General features: G+C 34.5%; 1 protein-coding gene across 1 annotated transcript; it reads left to right on the forward strand.

Annotated features, from left to right (window-relative positions):
• Window positions 1-12,219: 12,219 nt before the first annotated feature.
• On the forward strand, window positions 12,220-13,623 carry LOC113769114 (UDP-glycosyltransferase 90A1-like). Its single transcript, XM_027313592.1, has one exon. It carries the CDS (start codon window positions 12,220-12,222, stop codon window positions 13,621-13,623), a length of 1,404 nt encoding a protein of 467 aa, XP_027169393.1.
• Window positions 13,624-23,598: the final 9,975 nt, after the last annotated feature.

Genomic DNA, 23,598 nt, shown 5'->3' on the forward strand with positions numbered 1-23,598 from the left:
ATATCCCTGCTAGATTTGGTTAACTTTAATTATAATAATAACTAACAGAATTGAGAACCATTCTGTTAGGTTTTGTGCATTCCGTCAAAAATTGAACTATGGTGGAACGAATTTTGTAGTTTAAGGATTTAAGTGTCCCAATTTGAAGTTTAGGAATTTAAGTGGAATTTCGGATATAGTTTGAGGGGACAAAGTGGAATTAACCCAAAAATTTAAACTATTAGGTATCGAGTTTTCACTTACATATTAACCACTCTTTCTCCATCTCTCGAACCAATATGGAACATAATCTTTTACTCATGAATCTAACAATCTTCCCCTTCATGAGTAGTCTCTCACATTAAATCCAAATTTACAATTTCTTCTCCAAACTCACTTTAATATTTGACGCAAGCTCACGTTAACACTGAAAGTCACCTTTTCTTCTAATCATGGACTCACTCTTTTTCAACATCCAAACTTATGGTATATATTAGTTACCGTGTCTGTTTTATTTCGGGTCTTGTTTTGGATCTATTTTTGGGTCCAGTCCTTTTGATTGTATATATATACACCTTATTTTAATCTGTAAACTATTTCGATTACAACCCTAATAAAATTTGATTTCTCCCAAAGTTGTTCTCGTCTGTTCTTGTTTGTTCTTCTGTTCTGCTGCATCTGTATAACAAACTGGTATCAAAGCTCTAGGTTCGTCCTAGGGCTCGGATCACGCAACAACATGTCTGCTTTGAACATTAAGATCGACAAGTTCACCGAGAGAAATAGTTTCAGTCTGTGGCAGATCAAGATGCGGGCTCTGTTAAAGCAACAGGGTCTGTGGAGTCCGCTGACAAATAAGAAATCGGATTCCGTTGATGAAGAGTCGATGAGTCTGGAGGAAAAGGCTCACTCGACAATCATGCTGTGCCTGGCAGATGATGTCATCACTGAGGTCGCCAGTGAAGAAACTGCTGCGGGTTTGTGGGTTAAACTTGAAAGTCTCTATATGACGAAGTCTTTAAACAACAAGTTGCTCCTAAAGCAACGTCTGTTTGGTCTGTGTATGCAGGAAGGTACTCCTTTTCGAGAACATTTAGATCAATTAAATACGATTCTTCTTGAGTTGCGTAATATTGATGTTAAAATTGAGGATGAGGATGCCGCATTGAATCTGTTAGTGTCTCTACCGTTATCGTATGAGAATTTTGTTCAGTCTTTTATTGGCGGTAAAGATACAATGACTTTAGAAGAAATAAGATCAGCACTGCATAGTAGAGAGTTGCGCTATAAGGCGGCTGGTAATATTACAGATAATCAGGCTGCTGGGCTAGTTGTCAGCAGCGGTAAAGGAAAATTGGGGAAAAAGAAGTCCGGAAACAAGAAGCAATTCTCTAAAGGTCCCAAGCCGGATGATGTCTGTAACTACTGCAAGGAAAAGGGTCATTGGAAATCTGATTGTCCCAAGAAAAAGAAGCAGCAGGAAAAATAACACGCTTCAGCTTCAGTTGCAGAAAAGGAAGCGAAAAATTCAGAAGAAGACCTGGCCCTAATTGCAAATGAACTGACACATCACTCTGATGTGTGGGTTCTTGATTCTGGAACGTCCTATCACATATGTCCAAATAGGGAATGATTTACAACATATGAGCAGATAGATGGCGGAAATGTCGTGACGGCTAATAGCGCTGTCTGCAAGGCTGTTGGGATCGGTTCGATTAAGATCAGGACACATGTTGGAAAAATTGTCACACTGAACGAAGTCAGGCACATTCCACAAATGACGAAGAATCTAATATCACTTAGTGCTCTTGACAGTAAGGGTTTCAAGCTCAGAGGAGAATTGTGCATCAGTAAAGGTTCATTAGTGGTTCTCAAAAGAGTTAAGCATGGCACTTTGTACATCTTACAGGGTTCTACGCTAATAGGCTCTGCTGCTTCTGCTATTGCATCTTCTGAAGATCGCAGGTCTGATATGACCAAGCTGTGGCACATTAGGCTTGGTTATATGAGCAAAAGGGGGATGCAGATTCTGTCTAAACGTGATCTTCTAGAATGCCACAAGGTCACAGATCTTGGATTCTGTGAAAATTGTACTTTCGGTAAACTACATCGCAGAAAGTTTGGGAAGGCAATTCACAGGACAAAAGGCACGCTTGATTACATCCACTCTGACTGTTGGGGTCCTTCACGAGTTGAGTCTTTGGGAGGTTGTTGGTACTTCTTATCCATGATTGATGATTATTTAAGGATGACTTGGGTAATCGTTATGAAGGAAAAAGGTCAAGCTTTCAAGAACTTCAAACAGTGGAAGGCCTTAGTGGAGCATCAAACTAGAAAGAAGATCAAAAGGTTGCGAACCGATAATGGCCTTGAATTTTGTTCAAAGGAGTTTGATTAGTTCTGCAAAGATGAAGGAATTGTCCGGCATCGCACAATTCGACACATACCACAACAAAATGGTGTAGCAGAACGCATGAATCAGACACTTCTAGAGAGAGCACGATGCATGCTCTTTAATGCTGGGTTGCCAAGGAGGTTCTGGGCGGAAGCAGTAAGCACAGCCTGCTTCTTGATCAATCGTGCACCTTATGCAGGTATAGACTGCAAGATACCTTATGAAGTGTGGTCTGGTATGTCTCCTACTTACTCAAGTTTGAAGGCTTTTGGTTGTATTGCGTATTACCATGTTAGTGAGGGCAAGTTAGAACCAAGAGCTAAAAAGGGAGTGTTTCTGGGATATGGAGATAGGGTTAAAGGGTATAGAATCTGGTCACCCTCAAAAAGGAAAGTTATACTTAGTAGAAGTGTAATTTTTGATGAAAATTCTATGCTTAACCCTCCTGCGAAGATTGTTGTTGAAGAAAGTGCAGGTGTTGATAAACAGGTGAAGCTACAGGTCATTCAAAATGACCCTCAATCACAACAGAAATTTGATGATCATCAACAACTATCTCTTGAAACTGAATCTCCTGCAGAAGTAGAGTCTCTAGAACCTGCATCAGTAGAAAAGTTGGCACCTATATCCCATACTGCGTCAGAAACTCAGCAGCACGGTATTGCTTATGATCGTGCGAGGAGAGTGGGAGTATGACCTCTCAGCAAGTATCGGGATTTTGTAAGCTATGCATTTCAGGTTGTTGAGGAGGTGGATTGTCCTGAGCCCTCCACCTATAGAAAAGCTATTTCAGGCAGTGAGTCAGCTCAATGGCTTGCTGCAATGGGTGATGAAATGAAGTCGTTACACAAGAACGGCACTTGGAAATTGGTCAAACGGCCACCGGAGAGAAAGTTTGTGACTTGCAAATGGGTCTTTAAACGGAAGGAAGGAATTTCTCCAACTGAGGGCATCAAGTATAAAGCACGTGTTGTTGCAAGAGGGTTCACTCAAAGAGAAGGAGTAGACTACAATGCGATTTTCTCACCAGTAGCCAGACATACTTCTATCAGGGTGCTACTAGCAATGGTTGCACATCAGGACTTAGAAATTAAGCAGCTAGATGTGAAGACAGTTTCCTACATGGAGAGTTAGATGAAGAGATTTATATGATTCAGCCAGATGGATTCCGTGTTCCGGAAAAAGAAGATTATGTATGCAAGTTGAAGAAATCCTTGTATGGATTAAAGCAGTCCCCAAAACAGTTGTACAAAAGGTTTGACGGCTACATGATTGAGCTCGGCTACAACAGAAGTCAGTATGACTGTTGTGTCTATCACAACAAACTTGAAGATGGTTCGATGATCTACTTGATTCTGTATGTAGATGATATGCTCATAGCTACGAGGAACAAAGCTGATATACAGAAGTTGAAAAGTCTTCTCAGTGCAGAGTTGGAGGTGAAAGACTTGGGTGCAGCACAGAAAATTCTGGGAATGGAGATTTTCAGGGATAGAGGTCAAAAGAAGCTTTTCTTATCACAGAAGAGCTATATTGAGAAGATACTATCCAGATTTGGCATGTCTACAACAAAGCCCTTGAATACTTCAAGTGCAGCGAATAGTCAGCTATCAATTACACTCGCACCACAATCAGAAGCAGAGATAGATATATGGCTAAGGTTCCCTATTCTAGTGCAGTGGGCAGTTTGATGTATGCCATAGTCTGCACTAGACCTGACCTGGCATATGCAGTTAGTGTTGTTAGTAGATTTATGGCTAACCCTGGGAATGAGCACTGGCTGGCCGTGAAGCAAATTTTTCGTTACCTGAGAGGTACGTCTGATGTTGGTCTCATCTATGAAGGTGATACAGAGTGTTTGGTTACAGACTATTCAGATTCTGATTATGCTGGAGATGTTGATGGTAGGAGGTCGATGACTGGTTATGTTTTCACTCTTGGGCATTCTATAGTTAGTTGGAAAGCAACTCTACAACCTACAGTGACTCTGTCCACTACTGAGAGGACTAAACACATTGATGTCCAATATCATTTCCTGAGATCTGAGACAAGGATCAAGGTGAAGAAAATTAGCACGGCTGACAATCCTGCTGATATGTTCACCAAGCCGGTTCCTCATAGTAAGTTCAAACATTGTTTGGACTTGCTAAATGTCCTGAGTTTTTGATGGTCCTTATGGGCATTCTGATGGTACTTAGAGATAATTCTCTGAGTACATCTGGCACTTCATTAGTGCGTCTGTTACATCTTTTTCGGGGAAGATTCAAGTCAAGGTGGAGATTTGTTGAGATGCCTTGAATTAGATTTTCGATCTTCGCTGAGCTGTTCGGGGTTGTTTTGGATCTATTTTTGGGTCCAATCCGTTTGGTTGTATATATATATATACCTTATTTTAGTCTGTAAACTATTTCGATTACAACCCTAATAAAATCTGATTTCCTCCAAAGTTGTTCTCGTCTGTTCTTGTTTGTTCTTCTGTTCCGCTGCATCTGTATAACACTGGATTCTAGAATCTCGCCAACCCTTAGCTCCTTGGTCTAACACCAACCAGATCTTCTGCCAAACCCATGGTGTACCTGATTCCACACTAGCCAAACTCCTTGGTATTTCGGTCTACCACCAAAAAGAAAAGTTTAACTGGCTCAACTCAAAAAAGAATCCACTTGCCCATAAATAGCCTAGTCTCGCAACCAGAAACTCTGATATCATTTGTTAGGGAGAAATATCTCGAGAAAACCCTCAAAGAACCCGTTATATAAATTAGAAATCCAATTCTGACCAAAAGTTTAAACTATTAGGTTTTGGACTCTTACTTACATATTAACTACTATTTCTCTCTCTTTCGAATCAATGTGGGATATAATCTTTTACTTATGAATCTAACAAAATGAGGAACATTTCACTTGTCAAAAATATAAGCAAAACACGTATTAAAAGGCAATATACAAGGTAGATTATTTTGAAAATACTTTATATTCTTTCTTGAAGCCATTTCTAGTTATTTTTTATTTTACTATACCACATCAGACAAAGTGTTCAAATACAATTTTTTTTTTTTTTTGAAAAATGCAATCCAAACAGTTATGCTTTTTAGTGAAGCCTCACGCTGCAATGCAAGAAAGAAATGTAGTTGTCCAATTTTTTATTTCCGCCCTATGACTTTGTTCTGGAGTCACACTGCGCCAAGATTTTGTTACATTTAACCTATACATCTTATACCAATCTTATAATTAGAAAAATTATAGTAGTAAAAAAGATGTAACTAAAAAGATTGAAATTTACCATTTACAGTAGATGGAAAATAGAAACTTCATAACCGCATAAGCAATCTCAATGAGGTGAAAATTGGGTTGCAATTGAGATGCCGGTACACCAGTTAATACCATCAAAGCTGTGCAAAATCTCATTGTTATATAAAATTGAAAATACGTCTCAATGAGGTAAACGAGACATGACACCAAAAAAAAAAAAAAGAACCATGCATGAACCCAGCGAGATTTCAACCTTGCATATGAAAAGAAAGAGAGGTTACTGTAGTAACCTCTTTTTTGTCAACTGTATAATATATTATTTTAACAAGTGTCAGTTTCTATTTATAGTTGAATTTTTGCTTCACTATTTTTTTAGTTAGTCAAAAGTCATAAATATCTGTGCTCCTAATTCTTCTTTTCTTCCTTTTTCTGCCTTTACTTTGAACCTTCATCTCCCTCTTTTTTCTTCATCTTTCTTTTTTCCCCTTTCAAATTTTTTCTTTATAAGTAATTATACTCAAATTATTTTCTTACTATTTTTTCAGATGATTATTGTTGACCATGGAGAGGTGTCGCAACAATCAACTGATTTATAATGTCACTTCCTATTCCATCAATTTTAACTTTTTAATCCAGTATTTTGCCTTTTCATTTTTTTTTCCTTCATCCTAATTTTTCTCTGCCTTTCCTTGTTCCGCTCAATCAATGTATTTTTTCCTTTTTCCTCTATAATTAATTGAATGTATGTTTTTTTTGCACGGGAATGTATATTTCTTTTATTCCATTATTCAAAAATCGTGATTTATGAATCATGCTCATTTTTTTTAAGGAGAAACATAGACAATAGACCTTTTAACTTCACTATCTTTTTATTCCTATTCTTCCCTCATTTCACACTGCCAAATATGGACATAACTTTTTTTTTTATTTACTGTATTTTTAACTTTTTTTATTAATTGTATTTTATTTAGCCTTTATCATTTTTCTTTTTTTTTTGCCTCTTTATTCTGTTACCTTGGTGTATTTATTTATTTTGGCTTGATCTCCCTGATATTCATTAAACCTTCCATTATTTTGGTTCTGCAAAGATTTTCCTTTTGTGTGGTTTGTCTTAAATCTAAATGCAAAATTTATTTTTTACAATTTTGATGTTTTAGTTCCTTTTTAATGCATAATTAAATCTTGCACTTCCTTTTCTAATTCTTTGGTACTGAATTTTTGCACCCTTTTTAAGCATTGAAATGTCTTCCATACAACTTTCTTGCATGTTTTATTGTGAATTTATAGGATAGAAGTTTTTACATAATGGTGTCCTTTTGAAAAAAGAAATAGTAATGAAATTTTATGCATTTGTAATTATAATAGCATGATACTTGAGTTTTATGAAGCATATATAATTTATGTTAATATTGAACCGGTTTTGCATATTTCATGTGCTTGATTGTTGTATTCTTTCCTATTGTTTGTCATACAATACAATATATATCTCTATTGCATCACAATAAGTAAGTTGAAGCAAACTTTTGGAATATTCCATTAAAGATAAACTGTTTTAGACTCATTTTTTGATAATTATAATTTCTTTTATTAGAAAGCAAATTATAGTGTAATAAATTTTAGCCATAATTTTATAGGTGGACCTAAACTGTGCTTGCATAGTCCGGTTCCTTCTAGTATTTCCTAGACGACAAAACAGACTGTAGTATTTGGATTTGTTTCTGCATATTATGCTGCGGACAGATTCGCACAATTATCTATGTACCAAGGGGGTCAAATTTGACGGAACTATCTGGGGACATGGGAGGCCACCGCCCCCAAGTTCTAGAAAATGAGAGGTTTTGTCCCTTCAAGAAAGTAAAATTTTCTAAATGTCCTCTGGCAAAAAAGAAAAAAGCTTTGGCCCTGTACGTACAAAGTTTTAGATGTGCATGAAGTCCCCAGTAAAGTCTATATTTTTGTTCCATATTCATTCATTAGCTGTAATCAAACTTCAGATTTAGTAATGTTTCAGCACTCCATCCAGTTTTTGTTGTGAAATTGAACAATGATCTTTCTTCAAAGTGCAAATCCACGCTAAATTAGAATCAATTAATGAAAATTTTCATTCTCGGAAAAAAAAAAAGGTATAAGTTCCTACTTTAAGGGTCCGTTTGTTTCGGGTGAAAATGTTTTCCAGGAAAATATTTTCCTAATTTCCTGTGTTTGGTTGTACAAAAATTACTGAAAATATTTTCCTATGTAAAATATTTTCACTCATCTTATGGAAAACAACTTCTCTTTCAAACTTATTGAAGTTGTTTTCCGAAATGCATGCATCCCGCCTGTAGTATGTTCCAAACTTACTGAAAACATCTTGTAGTATGTTCTTTTTTTTTTTTTTTAGTGTAAACAGGAGGATTCGAACCCAAAACCTCTTCCTTACACTCCCTCCCCCGTACCACCCAACCCTCCCCCTAGTATATTCAAAATAAAAAAAAATCTCATCCTACTCAACCTATACTAGTAATTAATTATATATAATAGAGACATTCTTTTTTAGAGAAACTTTCAGCAGTGAGAGTGCAAGATATATGTCACAATAAGCATTGCATGTGATTGATATTTGACACTAAATGGCCAGCAATTTGTTTATTGCTTAAGGAGATATTTTTTATTCATATATACATTTCTCCAAGATTTTTTAAAGTTAAACAATGAGATAAATTTTCTAATTTTGCATGGGAAGAAGTATGTAATTATAATGTGTAGAAAGTAAAGATAGAGATAAAAGTAAAAATATTTCAAAAGTTAAACAAACACCAGAAAAATGAAGTAAGAAAATATTTTCAATAAGCTAACCAAACACCTGAAAATGATGAAAGGGAAATGATTTTCATGGAAAATTACTTCCACGGAAAATATTTTCCCAAGGAAAACATTTTACTTCCAACCAAACAGACCCTAAGACTAAAAATATACTCACCATGTTGTCTTTGTTCAGCCAGGAACTTTGCACTTGCTTGAAGCGTTAAACAGATATTTTTGTTGGCAGAACCCAATCTTAAGAAGCTCTTAAATTTGTGCGATTTTTTGCAATTGTTTATAAGATATACAATCAAACTATATATCTGTTTTTAGCATATACCACCATTTTTTACACTTTTTTTTTTTTTTTGAGAAGGGCCACCTTTTTTAACTTTCAAAATTTGTTTTAACCAACATGGTTCATAGTTCCATTAGCCTCATTGGGTTTCCTTTTAAACTAATTACTATTTATTTCGTGTCATTTTCGATAGTTTACTATCCTAAGTTTCTTACATATTCTTTTAGCCGTTGCTATCTGTTTCAAGTCCTTTTCGACATTCGTCTCAAGATACAGATTTCAACCTAAATTGTTTTTTTAATCCTTCGAGATTAAAATATCCATTCTGACACAAACAACAGATAGAGGAAATTTTTTTTATTTTGGCTGCTTCCTTTCGACGAAGATAATGATAAAAAAGAACGACTACAAAGAATCTGCGGTTGCTAAGGAAAATATGACTTGATAATTTCCTGAAATAAAAATCATGGAAGATCCCACAGCCAATTTGATCAAATCCTTACCTAGGCCTCATTTATTGTCGATCACCACTGAAGTTGGCATGAATTCTAATGTATCAGCCTCTTTTTTTTTTATTATTTTTTTGTATCAGCCTCAATTTTTATAGTCGATAAATTGAATAAGAATTCTGATCAAACATTATTGTCTCAAAAACCAGACCGATCCAGCTAGTTCTATAGGTTGAATTCAAACTAGCTTTATGATCTGAGCTGCTGAAAATGAGACGGTCGACTAGTTTGACAGGAAAAAGTATAGAAAAAGCCCATAAAAACCAATTTTTTTTAATTTTTTTTGCACTTTTTGTTTAGTTTTTTAGTTTATTCTCTTTACTTGATTTTGAAAATCAATACTTTGCAGCATTTCTTTTTGATTTTTGGATAATTGGATTAAATGCTCTCATAAAGTTTTTCTAATTTAGTTACAATCTTAATTTCTATATTTTGCCAAATGGGTTTTATGAAAATTTTTTTAAGAGGAAAACTCGATAAAAGAGGGAGCAATGCCATCCTAAAATTTTGTTAATGTGAAAGAAATAATTACGAGGTAGACATATATACCTAGCCTCCAATGCCTGAAATATAATTAAATAAAAATCACTCATGCGCCTGCACAGTTAACAAATGGAAATCTGGAGCTATCTGAAAACAACTTGACTCGGTCCATGTAGGCAGCTGTGACAGAGTGATCAAATGTTAACTTTGTCCCTGAAGTGACGAAGGCGCAATTGAATCCACAGCTATATTTGCTTCCCCCAATGCATCTTGAGTAGACGTGTGAAGAAGATGCAGCAGCAATTTAATCTTCCTACAATCATAGCACAAGGACCACCTAGGATTCTCCTCATGAGACCGAACAAAATGCACCAGTAGTCTTGAATCCACTTCAACTTCTAAGTGATAGATCGCTTTATCAAGGCAAACAAAGTGCCTACATCTCCAAACTCTTTCTAAAAAATAAAAGTAATAAAAAAAATACAAAAGGAGTTCTAGGCATCTCTATTTCCAATTCTGTCTAATTATGCAAATTGGTAGAACTCCGGAGTAAATTGATACAATTTTGGTATAAATGCGAATTCTAAATAACTTTATGTAAAATTCACAATTATACCAAAAATATATTAGTTTAAATAAAAAAATATGTTAGTTTATTTAATTAGATGGAATTGGACAAAACCTCAAATAGAGACGCACCGATCCAGTCTTTTATATGTCTACTTCAACAAGGAGAGAAAGTTATGGTTGACTTTAGCAACGTTATATTCTTGACCTAGGTTCGCCGTGTTGCCACAGCAATTCAAGTAAGATCACATCACTGTCCTTTAAGAGTGGCAGTCTAATTGATATCTGAGATAAATCAATTGACCAAGAGGGTTCCATCTTGATTAAGTGACAATTGCAATTGCCTAGGTCAAGGTTTCCTGGTCAAAGTGTAAACTTCACGCCGTTACCAGATTTTGATTAGCTATGTTCAACGAATCGTGGTCAAAGGGTAAAACAGATGCGCATTTCAGATATTGATTTAACTATGTATGGTGAATAGTTGAACGTAGAATAAAATTCTTCCTTCAAGTTTACTACAGTTGACAGATGACAGTCTTCAGCATTTTTGCCGCTCAGCCAACTGTGAAAACGGTTGACAGATGAATGATATGTGTTCTTCGGAAAGGACCTGAGAATGAAAACTAGACTAGAATACTATTATGGAGTCACTGTAATAACTTGTTGAGCATAAACGGGATTGAAGCAGATGCAGTTAAAATTTAATGCAATTAGTGCAGTTGCTGTTTTTCTTTCAAAAGTCGGTATAGGTTTATAAATATTATTATATTTATATATTGAATGGATGTGTATGAATAAAATTTATGACAAAATAATGTTAGTATACACTAAATTGTATAAAATATACAATCAGATAATTGGATGAAAACTTTAACCATACATGCTTAAGCCGGAGCATAAACTAAGAGCACAAAATGTTTTATTCATATTATTGGCTATTATCTAAAGTTTGTCATACTTTGTTTGGATTGTATTTTTTTATTAAAAAACTCTAATATTTTCTGTGATTATATTTTTTAATCATTTTTTTATTTCATATGTATTAAATTATTATAATATAATTTTTTTAAAAAAACTCTCAAAAATAGTTATCTCAAAAGGATCTCTCCGACATAAAAACTCTTAGAAATAGTAATGTCAACGGATGTCTCCGACATGAAACATTGAAAATGACGGTAGCCAGAAAAGCCTTGGTCCAAACGTGCTTCCTTTACTGTTTGCGAGTGTAGTTTGTCTAAATGTTCTAGTGTACTTATGCACAAACTGTTCATTGTTATAGCCAATGTAAAGTGCGAATCACATTCCCCCACGTAGAGAAAACTACGTCACATTAAAATAATTAATCTCTTGCCAAGCACCTTAGAAGAGCAATTAGTGTATAGTACTAAAATTCACCTAATTAATATGTTGGTTTAGTTATCACAAACAACATGAAATATATACTAGATTTTCTGTCTTAATATCTATTTATAGTACAATTTCATTTCAAGACTTTAGTGCCATGCATAATTCGGAGGGTAAATTTGACTTTGAACAATTAAATTATAGATGTGTTTTCACTTTAATTCTTAAATTTCGATTTTGAACTTTTTATCCCTTAAATGATAAATTTCATACTTTAAAGAGTAAAGTATATAAAATTGAAGTTTAAAAATTAAAATAGGTGAAGTCCACGTTTTAAGAGGTAAAGCGTACATAATTAAAGTTGGAAGATAAAATATAGAAGTACCTTATAACACCACGAATTGGAGCATAGAAGATAACATTACTGATAGTCTAGAAGGCTATAGTCAAGCCGCCAATAAACTACTTCAATTTTATTGCTTTCCATTATTTTGACCGTCTTTATTAGTTTTCCACTGCAACAAGAGAGCTACTCGTATAAAAGGAACATTACCGCAAAAACTTACAGCCGAATTCACCAAGAAAGAAGTCAGCAACGGTTACAAAAAAATGGTTGCAATTTCTTCCCCTCATTTTGTAATTTTCCCGTTCATGGCTCAAGGCCACACCATTCCCCTTCTCTACCTTGCTCGCATCCTCCGGCAGCACGATGTCCCTGTCACGGTATTCACAACCCCAGCAAACTCTCCATCAGTCCGTGCTACTCTCCATGATGCTGGCATCTCAATAATTGAACTACCTTTCCCAGCAGATATTGTTGGCATCCCTCAAGGGGTTGAAAATACTGATAAACTTCCCTCCATGTCATTAATTTTTCAATTTGCAAACGCCACAAAGCTGATGCAGCCACAATTTGAAAAGGCACTTCAGGATATCAAACCAGTTGGCTGCGTAATTTCTGATGCATTTCTTGGATGGACTCAAGATACTGCTGCAAAGCTCGGAATTCCAAGAATTGGTTTCTATGGTATGAGCAGCTTTGCTACTACCTTGTATTTCATTCTTGGTCAAGAAAGGCCGCATGCACTGACTACATCACCTGATGAGCCCTTTTCTATCCCAAACTTTCCTAAACTCAGCTTAACAAGAAATGATTTCGATCCACCATTCAATGAACTTAATCCAAAGGGTCCTTGGGTTGATTTCATGATGGAGCAAAACATTGCTATGGCAAAAAGCTACAGTGTGATTATCAACAGCTTCTACGAGCTTGAACCTTCTTATACTGAGTACTGGAACAGATGCATCGGACCTAAAGCCTGGTGTCTTGGCCCTTTCGCCGCTGCCAAGCCACAAGTATTATTAGCTAATGAATCTGCAAAGCCAAACTGGATGCTCTGGCTTGACAAGAAGTTGCAGAATGGAGACTCGATATTGTACGTGGCATTTGGAACTCAGGCCGAAGTATCACAGGAGCAACTGCTTGAAATTGCAGATGGTCTAGAAAAATCCAAGGCGAATTTCCTGTGGGTGATAAGATCAAAAAGGTTGGAAATCTCGGAAGGGTATGAAGAAAAGGTGAAGGATAGAGGGATGATAGTGAAAGAGTGGGTTGATCAAATGGAGATACTTAGGCACAAGAGTGTAAAAGGGTTCTTGAGTCATTGTGGTTGGAACTCGGTTACCGAAGCCATATGTAATGGAGTGCCCATCTTGGCAATGCCATTCATGGCTGAGCAACATCTGAATGCAAGACTTGTCTCGGAAGAGGTTGGTGTAGGACTGAGAATTATGCCCAGCAATGGATCAGTGAGGGGCTTTGTGAAGGCAGAGGAAGTGGAGAAAAGAGTGAAAGAGCTGATGGAAGGAACAAAAGGGGAGGGGGTAAGGAAGAAGATGGAGGAGGTTGGAGAAGCGGCTTGTGGTGCAATCAGAGAAGGTGGTTCCTCATGGGAAACTTTAGAGCACGTCATCGCTGATGTGAGTAATTATCACAAGATTAGCTTCTTTTAGCCCATTGTTGCCATAGTTAATGCCTTTTAATGGCAATAAGTCAAATGGGAAGGATTGAAAATGGTTAATGATGTGGTTGCGTGTATTTCATTGATGTATCTGTAATGGATAAATAATGTATAATTATATTTATTATAGTATTATAAACAGAGTACGTAGATAATCTTGTTCACGTACATCAATTCTCATGCCAAGACAAAAATAATATTGTATACGAAGTCTTATGAAGTTTACAAGCACCATACGCGATGGGAAGAAATTGGTTTGGATGTGCAACTTTTACTGTAATTTTTGGTAGTTTTGGATAGATTTTGATTCTGAAATAATCCAGTGGTTACAACTAGAATATTGTCCATTTTAGTTTTCCACTAGTTCAACTTTCTTGTTGAATTTCGTCCCAAAAAAAACTTTCTTTTTGAATTTCTGTAAATTTGGTTGGTATTTTTCATTTTATGATGCGGAAGAATAATTAAACAAGAAACGATACACGATCAACTTATAAAAAAGATTGAATTAATCTTCTACACACTGACAGTGTATACACTTTTACTATTAAATATATGACACATAATATAAATTTGAAATTTAAATTTAAATTTCGTATATATCTCATACATCTAATCATGATAATATATATACTAGCAGTGTATATAAAAAATTGATTCAAAGAATCTATAAAATTCTTGAACACACTCATAAACAATTGGTGCAAATAAACTAAAGTTGAATAATTTTCAAATGATTGAAAAAGGATGTTAGCACAACAGCCTTAACTAAGACCAACTCATAGCAGCAAATAGGGTAGTAGAAACGAATAACAAAAAGGAAACGAATCAAATAGGAAAATTACTGAGCAAACAGTGATACGGGATAAGGACGTTCATCAGAAGGAGAGTCTTGAATGCTCCCCTCACAAGCCTTTATAAAAGGTCCTCATGCATCCACGTTGACAGGGATGAAAACGCTCCCGTTTTACTAGCAAGCATGAAAAAAATTTAAAAGAAACCTTGTCTTACCCCAATAGATTCCGCCACCGTCAATTGCTGCCTGATGCAAATCCAACTAGGGATCCGACCTGAAATATCCTTGGATCCAGCATCTGATAGAGGTAAAAACCTCGAAAATTCCATCCGACTTGTGATTCGGAGCTGGCTTCCTTTGGACCTGGCGCATGTTGTTGGGTTAGCATACGTGCGATTTCATTTTTCTGGGCCTTCCTTCCCTTCGTGTGTTACTCGTTCACACAAATACAGCTTGGAAACAGTAATGAAAAGTAAAAATATTAAATAAAACAATGTTGACTATCTAGCCGAGGAACTCTCAGTATAATGCTCAAAGTTGATTGTTTAGAATTTAGAGGACTAAAGTTGAATTTCCCCTTCCTCTTCCTTGGTTCTTAACTGAGGTTTGTGATTAGGGCTCAAATCCGAGGCTCCTAATTTCACGTCAAGCTTCTCTACTTTAAAAGAATTTGTTTTCAAATTCCACGAAGAATCTCAATACAAGAACAGCAAGCAGATATGGCAATGACCTTTCCATGAATTTTGTAAGGTACCATGTTGTTTTACGAGAATTTGCTTCTCTTAGAAGCACGAATCGTCATATACGAATTTTTGTCAAGATCTGAAAACCAATAATTTCTTGATTCACCGTTATCAAAACAATTTTTACTCCGTCCTTAATAATGCAAATCTTAGTTTCTTTAATTTTCAGATAGAGAATTTTAGCATCATAAATTTTGTTCAATACAATTTTCTCATCATGATTGATATTATCTTTGTTGGCATATGGTTATCCACCCTTGACGATAGCCAACTTTCAAAAAGAATTTGATCTGGATAATTTTCAGCTGCTTAGAGTTACATAGATTTAGATAGAGTATGGTCTTATTGTTTCTTACATATGAACTGGGACAATGATTCGGATAATGATTATGACTGTATGCATAAGTTTTATGCGTATAAACTATACAGAAACCTGAGATATTATACGTACTGTATAATTGGAATTATAACTGTACCATGTTTAGGTTCATCAGAATTGTTTGAACGTTGTATGATTTTATCAGAATTTGACCGAATCTATTTAAATGTACTCTGTCATTTTTGGCTTAATCAGGAGTCTGTTTGAATGTAAACATGTATCAATGATTGTGCAGATCATGATGTTGAACAGACGCAGGCTTGAACAAAACTTGACATTTTAGTTTGAAAATCAGTTCTGCTTTAATGCAATTTTTGGCCAATTAATTCTGTGAATTAATGTATAAAAGTAAATCTTGTTAGAAACTAGAATTCAAGATTCCAATGATATCTTATGTGTGTCAATCGGATATCTGGATATCTGAATTTAACAGAACTTTGCAGCGCAAAAGGTCTGGAATTGTAGTGATGAAATGGTTCTAGATTCCAACAAACATACGTACATATGCATGACAAATACAATTTCTGGGCCCCAGCTAGTTATTTAGTACGTATGGGGTGCCTGAAACAGGTTATGTTTAAATCCATATGCAGTGGTATTTTAATCAATTACGTATTTATGCTCAAAATTCTTTATTATTATTATTGACATATTTAGAAATAATGATATAAAATTTTAAATTTTTGAGATATAAATTAGTGGGGAGACGGTGTGAGTTTCACATGTCATATTTCGCCTACAACTAGAATTAATTATTTTTAATTGTTGGATTATATATTTATTTATTTCTTATTTTCATGAAATTGCATGAAAATTTAAATAAATGTAAGAAAATTATTTAAAAATTCCCAAAAATTGAGAAAAAATGTTTTTGAGATCAATTTTTGCTAGAATTGACTATATGTGATTATTTTGGCTTTTTTAAAATTAATTAATTTTGCATTTTTTATTTAAGGCTTGTTTGTTGACAGGTGTTGAGCTTGTGCAATAATAAATATCTACTCGAGAAAAATACAAATTTTGTATATAGCGGTGAGTAGAGTCGAATCCACAGGAACTGGGGATAATTCGTTTCTTCTAGAGTTCAGAGCATGGGGGATTTTTGGAAAATATAAAATAACTAATTAACCAACTAATGAAACAACTAATAGGACTAAACAGGAATTAATCAACAGCCAATACGACTCTAGTCAAATGTGCAACTTTTCAGACACGGTCCATTCAACTGATCATCGATGCAAAGATAATTCCATTGCTCAGTACCAGATTGGTTATAGTTGTCATGCACGCGATAAACAACCAACCTTTCCTTACTTTTTCGATAGTCAAGGTACGACCGTTAACTATTTCTCTAACCAAGAAATAATCCTAAGTACGACCGTACGATTTAATTTCTCGATTGCATTAAGAATTAGAAAAGCCCAACCCTAACCAACAAAGACCCTACGAGGGTTTGTTTAAGTAAGATCGTACGTTTCCCTAACATGAAACCAATCATGCTAGTCGCCACTAGTATCAATCAATTGAACAATTACGGATTCAATCAATTAATTTGGCATTAGATCATTAGGTTAATTCAAATATCAGGCCCTTGACATTCAAATAACATAACAAGCATAAGCAGTTAAATCAGGAAACGTACAAATAGCAATGAATAAAAGAAATAAATAAAATTAATTCGATCTCACAGATATTTGGAACCGCGCCTTCAAGTTAACCTTCGACTAGAAAAGAAACTTAGTTGCGCATCGCCAATTGAAGCACTTCACACCAGTATTTCATCATAAGAACTAATGAAAGAAAGGAAAAATATGCTGCCGTCTATTGTATTTCCCTGGCCGAGTAGTAATCACGCTAGATCCGGCTTTTTCTCCCTCAAATCCGTGCAAAGGAAATCCAAGACAAGAAATTGCTACTATTGCCTTCTTTCGTCTCTAGCTACGAAGATGCTTAATTGATTGCTGCAGAATTTGCCTCCTCCCAATTACCTTATTGATTGGTTTCCTAATACCAATCCAACTCTTAAAAAGATTCCTATTACAAATCAATTTCCTTCACCTTTCCTTTTCCTTGAGAATGATCCCCCGAAATAAGGAAAGTCCTGGCAGCTAACAAATTAGGAAATTGACTCGGATTGGGAGACTCTCCAATATCAATCCTGACCTTCTGGCCTTGAATGTAGGTCCCAAACGTACCACCATCAAATTAATTGAAAAATTATCACTTTTAATCACGTTTTGCTTATTTTCCTACAATTGGTACCATTAACCAAATATAAGTAGAAACTATCAATTAAAATAATATTTAGCTAAAATCAAAGGAAAAATAATTATTAATTTAGCAACAAATTATGACCTATCAATTTCCCCCACACCTAAACCATACTTGTCCTCAAGCATGAGAACAACAAATCAAATAATCAAATTCAAACAATGGTATTACTCAAACTTTCTATTGCCAAGATACAATTAAAACATATGTCAAGTATTAGTGGCAATTTTCAAGAAATATCCCTCCAGTTAGCTTTCAAGATCAAGAACTCTTTCAATTTATGACTAACTAATCTAAGAATATAAAATATTCAACCAGCATGCATAAGCAAATGGTTCGACTATTAAGCAAAATCTCAACAATAAAATTCATGGATCAGCGGGCTAGCAATTCATTCACATTTTTCACTATTAGCACTTTTTTTTTAAAATATCCCCACCTTTGATTGATTTTTTTTTTTCGGGGAAATGCTTAGTCTTTAGCCATTTAAGCGTTTTGACGCGAACTCCGACATTGGCCAAATGAAGGAGCTCGGTTACTCAACTTTTATCGCTAAAGAACCACATACTCATAGCTATCGTTGCTTTTTGACGCGAAAATCGACACTTATGGTGAAAACCTCCGGTTACTAGACAACGATACAAGCGGAGTATAGCCGAATACTATTCATAAATAAGCATCAAATTAAAATTAATAATCACACAAACCCGCTTCATTTCTTAAACATGGAGAACTAAGATTAATAGTTGAACCAATTTGCATAAAAAAAATACTAGACAAATATTTTCAATACTTAGAAAAGTTAACCAAAAAGTGCAAAAGTCACATAATCTCAAATATTCACCAAAAAGATACCCTTAAACTTAACCATGTCATACTTAACACCTTAGAGTGTAAAATTTTAGTAATAGAAAATTTTGAGACATCTAACCATCGTTTATCAGGAATAATCACAAATATGCACAAAGATAGGCAAAAATTGGATAAAATTCGATAAAGTCAAACAAAAATTCCAACAAAAATGTCTACACTTGCACTTTTTCAATAAAATACCAATATACTACTCCCCTCACACCTAAATCTTACATTGTCCCCAATGTAAGTAATAAAGAATAAAATTTAAAGCAAAAAGGGACAACGAAACTTCCCTGATCATCAAAAGGGGGTTGTGGCACAGCTGTAGGTGAGAGGCAAAAGACATGTAGAACTCGATGGCAAAACTGATGACCCTCGTAACCCTCGTAAATAGAGTAATTCTTGAACACACGAGGTACGGTCTTCCATTGATTAGTAGATGGCACCAAACAAACAAGTAATGACCTTAATTCTTCACTCACTCCTCCATCACGAGCACTTATTGGTTCGAAATATTTTGCTATTGCAACTCTTAACTTATTCCTGCCATGAAACTCAAAATCTTCTAGTATAATAAAATCAATTTTACTAACAGAAATTAAAGAATAAGAGTTAGAAAAATATTGATTAAGAAATGTAGAAGATGTCACTGCATTTGGAGATTGTTCACTGGATTCATTCACTTGAACCATTTGATATTGGGATTCCATTTCTTGAACTTCAATTCCCTTTTCAATTATATCCTTAGATTTTTCTTCTTGAGACTCTTGCAGTACCATGTCATTTGTCAGAATAATTTCACTCTCATTTTCTTTACGGTCGATAATAGTCGGTGTGGGCAATTCTTCACTCATTCGAGAAGTCAATTGCGTTATCCTAGATGTCAATTGATCCATTTGATCTGCCAGGTTACACATGCTCGCTTGTGTCTCCTGATGAAAATCTATTGTCTCCTGATGAAAATTCATTGTTTCCTGTTGAAGTTGATGTGTCTCCTGTTGAATTTGATATGTGTTAGTAGCTATTAATTTAACTATTTCTTCAAGAGACATACCTGACATGAATGACGGTTCTTGAGACTCTAGCTGTTGAAAATCTGTTGGTCTTTGTTCATAATTAAAATTGGAATCATCCCACCATCCTTGCTCATACCCGTTTGAATAAGAGTCATACCACGTTTGATATTGAGGTGAAAAATCTCTAAAAGTATCGATTGGAGCACTTAGACCATCTTGAAATGTATGGCATATGTCGATTGAATGATCTGAGGCAAAATAAGTTCCACAATTTGTAACAGCCCATTGATCATTAGAAAAAGCACGAGTCTCATAACCCCTTCTAGAAATAAAATCCAATCTATCACCAAAGTACGGAATGTTAGCAGCCATAAATTATATTAAAAATAATAATAAAAAAATAAAAAAATGAAAACAAGATGAACTAAAAAAGAAACAAATTAATCAGGTACCAGTCCCCCACAGCGGCGCCAAAAATTGACAGGTGTCGAGCCTGTGCAATAATAAATACCTACTCGAAAAAATACAAATTTTGTATATAGCGGTGAGTAAGGTCGAATTCAGAGCATGGGAATTTTTGGAAAATATAAAATAACTAATTAACCAACTAATGAAACAACTAATAGGAATAAACAGGAATTAATCAACAACCAATACGATTCTAACCAAAGGTGCAACTTTTCAAATACGGTCCATTCAACTGATCATCGATACAAAGATAATTCAATTGCTCAGTACGAGATTGGTTATAGTTGTCATACACGCGATAAACAAACAACCTTTCCTTACTTTTTCGATAGTCAAGGTACGACCGTTAACTATTTTTCTAACCAAGAAATAACCCTGGGTACGACCGTAGGATTTAATTTCTCGATTGCATTAAGAATTAGAAAAGCCTAACCCTAACCAACAAACACGCTACGAGGGTTTGTTTAAATTAGATCATACGTTTCCCTAACATGAAACCAATAACGCTAGCCGCCACTAGTATCAATCAATTAATTTGGCATTAGATCATTAGGTTAATTCGAATATCGGGCCCTTGACATTCAAATAATATAACAAGCATAAGCAGTTAAATCAGGAAACGTACAAATAGCAATGAATAAAAAAAATAAAATTAATTCGATCTCACAGATATTTGAAACCACGCCTTCAAGTTAACCTTCGACTAGAAAAGAAACTTAGTTGCGCATCGCCAATTGAAGCACTTCACACCAGCATTTCATCATAAGAACTAACGAAAGAAAGGAAAAATATGCTGCTGTCTGTTGTATTTCCCTGGCTGAGTAGTAATCACGCTGGATCCGGCTTTTTCTCCCTCAAATCCGTACAAAGGAAATCCAAGACAAGAAATTGCTACTATTGCCTTCTTTTCATCTCTAGCTACGAAGATGCTTAATTGATTGCTGCGGAATTTGCCTCCTCCCAATTACCTAATTGATTGGTTTCCTAATACCAATCCAACTCTTAAAAAGATTGCTATTACAAATCAATTTCCTCCACCTTTCCTTTTCCTTGAGAATAATCCCCCGAAATAAGGAAAGTCCTGGCAACTAACAAATTAGGAAAATGACTCGGATTGGGAGACTCTCCAATATCAATCCCGACCTTCTGGCCTTGAATGTAGGTCTCAAACGTACCACCATCAAATTAATTGAAAAATTATCACTTTTAATCACGTTTTGCTCCTTTTCCTACAATTGGCACCATTAACCAAATATAAGTAGAATCTACCAATTAAAATAATATTTGGCTAAAATCAAACGAAAAATAATTATTAATTTAGCAACAAATTATGACCTATCATTTGTAATTGTTTGTAACAATTTTTTAAAAAAAACATGCTTGATAAGTGATTATTTTATGTACTTTTTTATGGTCATTTATGTGTGTTTTATTGTGTTTTTAGTTAAATTAAAATTAAATAATTAAATTTATAGTCAAAAGTTGCATTTGTAAGAAAGTTGCATTTCTGTGGTGCTAAGTGGTGAAAACTTCATGTTTTGTAGGTTTTAATGTGTCAATCATTTAATCAAGTTACACATGGAGTATTTGTGTAAAACTTGATGATTTGAAGTTAATTGAAGTTAACATGAAGTACAAATGATAATATAATAAAGAAACAAGAAGAGGAAAGATTGGAGGACATTATACATTTCGGTATTTTGGCCATAATTTGAGTTACACAAATCGAATTGAGATGATTCTTAATCCATTTTGAAGTAAAGACAATTCTTTACAATTCTTATGAGACATCAAAGTCCAGTTCTCACATTCTCAAAGCTAAATATCCAAATTACTGAAGCAAGTTTTTGCCACGATGCTTGTCTGACCAGTCTCAGTATTTTGATTATATCTAAACATCCAGACCTCTAATTGACCTAATTGTTTTGCCATTGGAAAGTTAATTTAAAGGGCTACAACTTTCATGTTTAACAAAAAGCTAATTTAGCCATTTTTATGGGTTAAAATATCAGGGAAGAAACCATTTCTGACCAAAAAATAGTTGAAGCAACAGTATGGAAGCAGAACGGTTTTGAGGCTGATTGAAATTTCATGTCGAAAAAGAAACTGGTTCTTGTCTAAGGTCCGATTTCTTATCCAAAAAACTGCTATGCAACTTCTACAACTTGTGCAATTTGATTCTTCTTGATGCATCTTTCTACCTTTCACTTTTGAACTGGAAAATCAATTTGATGGCAAGGTTCAAAACTCAAGACAATCACTTTTGTCAACATTTAGTAACTTTTATCAACTGGAATAAACTTTTAGCAACTTTTGTGGACTTTTTGAGATTCTTTGTCAAACTTTCACATTGAAGATGAAGACTTTTTGGTATCCTGGAGAGATGAAATTTTGGAATCTATTAGAGAATTTCCTCTATAAATAGGATCTTGTTGCTCAATTTGGGAGCTAAATTTGGAGGGGTGAAGACACTTCTTCACTTCAAAATGTAGTTTTCATATTTTTTAGTTTTAGGATGCAATAGGATAGTTTAGGTAGTGGTGTGTCATCCTCTCTTCTGTGTAACTAAGCAAAGATGAAGGAGACAAAGATAGAGGAGATAAACTCATATAACAAGGGTTACATTTCTTTTTAAACTCTTTGTCTTTTGTATTAGATTCTATTGTTTAGTTATTACACAAGTTTGGATTTTATGTTTATTATATGTTGTTAAAATGTATGCCTAGAATTATGAATAAACTTTCTATATCTTGCTCGTGATGTTTACTTGATTATTTGATACTATTATTCTGAATAAGTTATTTAGCAATTTTACTTATCTAATCATGATCAACTAACTATTAATTGTGATAATCTCAAAATGTTAGATTTGCAATGAGAATTGGAATTTAACATTGAGTGCTAAACATAAGAAGTACCCTCACGAGAGTAAAGGTACAGCTTTGAGATTTTGGTGGCATTGTTCCATGTAATTTCTTAGAAAGAATAAACTTGTAGTTAATTTCATAACCATGAGAGTAGGTATAGCTTAGTTACAAGTATAGTTGATTCAATACGAGAGTAAGTTTCATATAGATTATGTGAGGACCCGCAAATTTTCCTATTTTAAACTCCTATTACTAGTTTATTTAAATATTTAATTACCCGTTTACTCCGAATATTTTATTTCAACCTTTTTAGATCCAAATACATGGAACTATGGCTTACATGTATTTTTAAAATGACTTTTACAAAATTTAATTTTTGAAAGCTCGTCTAGTGAAAATAGTGAATACGCGTTTGGAAGTAATAATCAATTCGAGGGTACAATGAGTTTGGAAATTGAAAACTTATACATTAGTCTTAAAATATGTATTTTTATATTTAAGTGCTCAAGTATTAATTAGTTATACCATCGATATAAGAATTTCTTAGAAATTTCGCTTTATCGCGCACAAATAGG

This window comes from Coffea eugenioides, chromosome 4 (genome assembly GCF_003713205.1).
Source record: "Coffea eugenioides isolate CCC68of chromosome 4, Ceug_1.0, whole genome shotgun sequence".
NCBI classification, from domain to species: Eukaryota; Viridiplantae; Streptophyta; class Magnoliopsida; order Gentianales; family Rubiaceae; genus Coffea; species Coffea eugenioides.

Coding starts and splice junctions, on each gene's coding strand:
- LOC113769114 (XM_027313592.1), top strand. CDS start 12,220: ATGGTTGCAATTTCTTCCCCTCATTTTGTAATTTTCCCGTTCATGGCT.